We start from the raw sequence: 5,513 nt of genomic DNA on the forward strand, positions 1-5,513 counted from the left end.
TGCAAGCACATCATGTGTTGATGGCTTATTTTCGGCAAAACCTGCCGCTGCTTTTAAGGGATATACAGCAGCAATCGTGGCTGCAGCAGCAGCGACAGCAGGAGCACCAGCGACAAGGAAGCAATAGCAACAACGGTAGTACCGAACGCCAGCAGCTGAACTTTGCTCAAAAATAATGAGGAATGCAGCAGCTGAGCCATGGCATTCAGCAGCAGGTGCAAAAGTTAGTTCCTACTATTAGGGACAAACAGAAGACAGCAAGCAGCCGTGAACATGTGAACATTGTAGGGGCACTCTACGCCTAGGAAGCAATTGCAGGCGTAAAGTTCGTCTTCTGGGAAATGAGTTCAGACAAGCTACTGCTGCTGCTACCCCTGCTGGCTGCTGTTACTGCTACTCCTGCTGAGGCTACTGCTGCTGCCACTACTGCTGCCAATGGTGCCATTGCTGTAGATGGCAATGCTTAAGGGGGGAAAAATTGCCCCGATAACGGCACAAGCAGGAGTAACAGGTGCTGCAGCACCTTGCAGCAGCAGCAACAGGGGAAGCAGCAGCTGCCACAGCAGCAGCACCAACGAGAGACACAGATGCCGTTGGGGCTGCATTCTAAGTGCTCCTTGACATCTCAGGTCAGCAGCAATATTCGCTTCAGCAGCAGCAGCTGCTGCAAAAGAATTGGAAACACGGTTCTGAAGCAACAACAGCAGCAGCAACAGCGGCGGCAGCAGAAGCAACAGTAGCTGCAACAGCACAGAGCGGCGAGACAAGCAACCAGTGTGCGGTCCTATGGGAAGCTTTAGCGGACCTTCACTCTCATCCCACTTATCTGCTGCAGTGTCCGCAGCAGCTGCTGCGTCTGCGGCGGCAGCTGCTGCAGCAACAACTGCAGCAGCAACTCCTTGCGGAGGGCCCCTGGGGGGAGCCCATGAGGTTTGCTGCAGGCAAGGAAGCGCCGAGGACCCTCACGGCGGCGCTGCGGTGGGTCCCGCGTGCAGCAGCAGCAGAAGCCGCTGCCTTTGTCTCCCTGCTGCAGCTGCTGTATACCCGTGGGGGAGCTGCTGCACTTGGAATCCAGAAGCAGCAGCAGCAGCAGCAACAGGAAAAGAGACACAGCTTCTCTGCCGACGCTTCAGACGTATGTGAAAGAAGCGACGAGGCTGCAGAGTCCCATTTTCCACTTGTAAATCAGCAACAGCAACAGCAGCAAGAGCAGCAACAGCAACAGCAACTACAACCGCAACTGCAGCAGCAGCAGCAGGTGCGGGGTTGGCTGCCGCTTTCAGACGCAGCAACTCTCCCCACTGAGGCTGGCAGCAGCGCAGCCACGCTACAGGAGCTGCTGAACCCCGCAGCCTTGCTAGAAGGGTCCCTTGAGGCTCTTCACGGGCCCCTTGCTGCTCAGCTTGCTGCTGTTCTCGACAGTAGCATAAACAGCAGCAGCACCAGCACCAGCAGCTGCGGCATCACAGCGTTCAAAATAGGCTTGCTGCTAGAACAAGCAGCAGCGGCTACTGAGCAAGCAATCGCTGCTGCCGTTCAGAACTCTCCTCAAAAGCGTCTTGAGAGAGAGCAGCATCAGCAGCAGCAGCAGCAACAGCGGCAGCCGCTGCTGGTGCGTTTCTTGTTGGATCTTTCAACGAGGGTGCTGGACAGGCTCGAGACCCAGTGGGACTCCTCGGCGCTGCTGCTGCCGCAGCTATCCGCAGCAGCAGCAGCAGAATGGGCCCCCGCCGCTGAAGAGGGGGCTCCACCCCGCAGCAGTTTGCCTCCGTTTCTAACGGCTTTTGCCTCGCGCCTGCAAGACCTGCTGTTAGCGTACGCAGCTTCTCTTTCTTCTCTGCAGCAGCCTCAGCAGCAGTTCCAGCAGCAGCCCCAGCAGCAGCAGCAGCAGCAGCCGACGCGCGCTGTGAGTCGCCTGGAGACGCTGGTAGGCCGCGACGTGTCCCGCTGCCTCAACTACTGTCTGCAAATGGCTCACTTCATGGGCAAGGCCTCGAGCTGCGTCTTTCTTATAAATTCGTTTTCATGCTTGAGGGCCTCGCTGCAGCTGCAGAGTTTGGCGTTCATGTGGGACGCCAGCCTGCAGGAGCAGCAGCAGCAGCTGCTGCAGGAGCAGCAGCAGCTGCAACAGCAGGTCTTGGTGCTGCAGGAGGCTGTGTCAATGCGTGTGCATCGGCAGCAGCGCCAACTGCTGACGCAGCTAATAGAAGAGAAGACAGAAGAGTTAGGTAACCTGTTAGGTTTGGGGCTCTACGGCAGCAGCAGCTTGAGTCGCTGCATGCAGGAGGCACCTCCTGCAGCCGCTGCAGCCACTTCTGCTGCTGCCGCTGCTGCTGCTGCCGGCCCCACCCTCAGGACTGGCGATGCATGCAAGCAGTTCATTGCTGCAGTTCTAGGCTCCCCAAAAGCCCTCGACATGCCCCTCCTTGCTGCTATAAACGAGGGGGCAGCCCGCCGCCGCACCCGGGCCATTGCCTTGGGGCTGCTGCTGGCGAAGTACACAGAGCTCTACAGCAAAGCTGCTGCAGAATGCACACAACCCCCTCCACACTCGCCTCAGGAGCTCAAACTCATATTCGACCTATAAGCACCCCAGGGGCCCCTAAAGACAAACAACGGGTTCCTGGGGGACCCTGCTTGGGGGGCTCCAAAGCCCGAAGCCACGCACCTGGTTGGGAGGTGACTCGGGTGGGCCCCCTTAGGACTCTAGTTCATCCGGGGGCCGCGTTGGGAATATAAAAACCCTAGATCCCAGCCTCGCTTTAATGGCTGCAAAAGTGGCCGCGCAAAGAAACCATTAAAACCTTTTCCCGGCTGGCCAAAGACCTAATTTAGTCCTTGTGCCTTTTTGTGGATGGCGGCGGGCTGAAAAGTGACTGCGGTGTCTTCTCTGTTTCCTGTGTCTGTACACCTCACGTCCCACTGGCCCTGTGCGTCTTTGGCCTTTCTGCCTGTGCTGAGGCTTCTGGATCTTCTCGGCGAGCACAAAAGAATCCTTTTGTGTCACTGAGTCAAGCCCATGAGGCTGAAGAGCACACAGACGCAGGCTCTGTCTGCGTCTGAGTGCTCCCCGGTTTCGGGCACCAGGTAAAAAAAACAGTGAGGAAGAATGTAGGATTTGGCCGAGTCCGAGGGTTGAGGGTTTTGCGTTTAGAGCTTTATTGTAGGGTATAGTGCGTTGTAGAATTCGGTGTTCAAGTCCTAGTCACAGGGTTTAGGGTTTAGTGTTGTGCTAGTGTTTTAGGCGACTGCCCGCCTTCCTTGCCGGCCCAGCGACAGCTGCGCCGCGACTCACGTGGGCCCTCAAGACGGGCTTTGCTGCTGATGCAAGCCTCCGCTGCTGCTTCCCGCCGCTGTTTTGGGTCCCTTCTCTGGCTTGGGAAGCAGCAGCAGCAGCAGCGCCCCCAACAATGGTTCCCATGAGTGTCACAGCCTTCACGGCCTGGGTCTGAACGAAGCTGAGGGTGGTGGGGTCGGTGGTTCTGAGATCGTGCGGGAAATGAGTAGGCCACCGACGGCCTGAAGAACTCCAAAGCGCCTCACCTCTTCGCAGCGGAGTCCCAGCAGCAGCAGCAATGGCAGCAGCAGCAGCAGCAGAAGCATTTGCTGTAGTCACAGCACAGCAGCAGCAACTGCAGCAGCAACGACTGGCGGAAGACACAGCAAAGCTGTGATATGTGAGTATGCAGCAGCAGGGCCCTGCGGCCCCTTGCGACTGCGTTGGATGTCATTGAAACCATCAGCTACTGCTGCAGATGCAGCAGCAGCTGCAGCAGCTGAAGGCTAACTTGCTGCTTCCGCAGTGCTCGCCGCACTACCCAGGGGTAGGCCACTGAGCCGCTTTTGCGTATCAGCTGGCAGTCCTGAGGTGACATTCATCTGCATATCTGTATATGTAACGATTAATTAATACTGATTTACCTATATGCAACTGCATGCAAAAGTTTGTTATTCCCGCTATCCATATTATGAGTGTATATTATTCTAAGATGAATTCGCATGCGTCTTTCTCAATATCTGTATCGGTCACATGCGCCTATCTCAATATCTGTGCAGATATTTTCTGTCCCTTTCACTCTAACTTCGCGCCGACAAGCGGCAGCAGCAATAAGTGAAAGTAATAAGAAGGCTAGCAACAAGCCGGAACAGCAAGCGGCAGGACCAGATAGCACCACCAAGCAGCAGCAGCGTGCAGGAGCAGCAAGAAGAAGTGCCGAGCAGCAGGATCTTGAAGCAAGCAGTAGCACCAAGCAGTTGTACCAAGCAAAATCACCAAGCAGCAGCACGAAGCAACAGCATCAGGCCGCAAGGCAAAGCAGCACCAGCAAGAAGCAGCCACGAGCAGCAACAATAAACAGTAGCACCGAGCAGAACCACGCCGCAGCAACAAAAAGTAGCAGCAAAAAGCAGCAACAGCACGCAGCAGCAAAGAGCAGCAGCAACAAGGAACAGCAGCAAGCAGCAGCAGGCAGCAAGGAGCACCAGAAGCGAGCAACCACTGTACAACAGTTCGTTTGTCTACTTCCTTAGTTCAAGAAGCAATTCTTATTCTGCTGGATGCCACTCTCTGCTTTCGCCTCAACACCTGGAGCAGCTGCAGGATTCGCTGGAAGCTTCCATACGGCGAGGATCACTTTGCTGCAGCAGGTATCAGAAAGCAAGCTTCATTCTGGCTCCTTGTGTCTGTTGAAGTCTGCGTTTAGCCTTTTTCTGTGCTGGCCGCGAAGCGTGGCTCACTTACTCTTCTAAAGATGTAGCTCTCGGCCAGAGGGCACGTTGTGCTGTTGCTACTACAGTTGCTGTCAAAGTCTGCGTTTATAGCTTTCCGCCAGAGGGCATGTTCTGCTGTTACTGCTGTAGTCGCTGCAGCCCACAGGGAAGCACCAGGGTGCTGAATGGTTCGCATTCTCCTCAGCTTTTGGTCATCAGGCAGTCCAGTTCATTTACATTGGTGCTTTCGGGTTTTTTTAATGTGTGGCGCTCCCAGTTTTGAAGCTTTGCAAAATTGGTGTGCAGTTGGAGAGCCGAGACGCCATCGTTTGGAATGGCGGGCGGTCACATCCCCAGATCCTCCAAGCTACTCCCCGCAGTGTGTTGTCCTCGAAGTGTAGTTCATTTATTTGAGGGTGTGTAACGAGTGTTACGGGTTGGTCATTCCGAGGGCTCAAACTTCCGTTTCCACTGAATTTGCGGCGGCGTTGTATGCGTTGACGACGGAGGGACGGGCAGACGCGGCATGCAGCTACCCAATACTGAGCGTACTATTTGTCGGCATGTGACTCGTGTTGCGGCTTGGTCATTTCGGCGACTAAGGTGTTTGCTTTTTCCAAATTTGGGGTGTGGGCTGGGTCGTGGTGTGCGTCGGCAACAAAGAAGCCGGCGAAAATGGCATGCAGTTGCCCAATACTGGACTTGCAAACTCAGCGGCCAGGCTTAATGGAATTGAGGAATTCGAGATGATGCAAGTGGCGATGTTGCACTTATGTAGGGTTGGTCTATGAAGATCAACGTAT

General features: G+C 55.4%; 2 protein-coding genes across 2 annotated transcripts; both read left to right on the forward strand.

The window, feature by feature from the left end:
• Positions 1 to 459: 459 nt before the first annotated feature.
• ETH_00029820 (uncharacterized protein) lies at positions 460 to 2,587 on the forward strand (the record flags this gene model as incomplete). The annotated part of the gene is made up of 2 exons (XM_013379280.1): positions 460 to 511; positions 630 to 2,587. The coding sequence occupies 2 exons, from the start codon at positions 460 to 462 to the stop codon at positions 2,585 to 2,587; spliced, it is 2,010 nt and encodes a 669-aa protein (XP_013234734.1).
• Positions 2,588 to 3,019: 432 nt separating this feature from the next.
• On the forward strand, positions 3,020 to 4,530 carry ETH_00029825 (uncharacterized protein; the record flags this gene model as incomplete). Its single annotated transcript, XM_013379281.1, has 4 exons — positions 3,020 to 3,087; positions 3,245 to 3,446; positions 3,744 to 3,824; positions 4,057 to 4,530. The coding sequence occupies 4 exons, from the start codon at positions 3,020 to 3,022 to the stop codon at positions 4,528 to 4,530; spliced, it is 825 nt and encodes a 274-aa protein (XP_013234735.1).
• Between the last annotated feature and the right edge of the window lie 983 nt (positions 4,531 to 5,513).

Source organism: Eimeria tenella, genomic scaffold (genome assembly GCF_000499545.2).
Source record: "Eimeria tenella Houghton genomic scaffold, Eth_scaff191, whole genome shotgun sequence".
NCBI classification, from domain to species: domain Eukaryota; phylum Apicomplexa; class Conoidasida; order Eucoccidiorida; family Eimeriidae; genus Eimeria; species Eimeria tenella.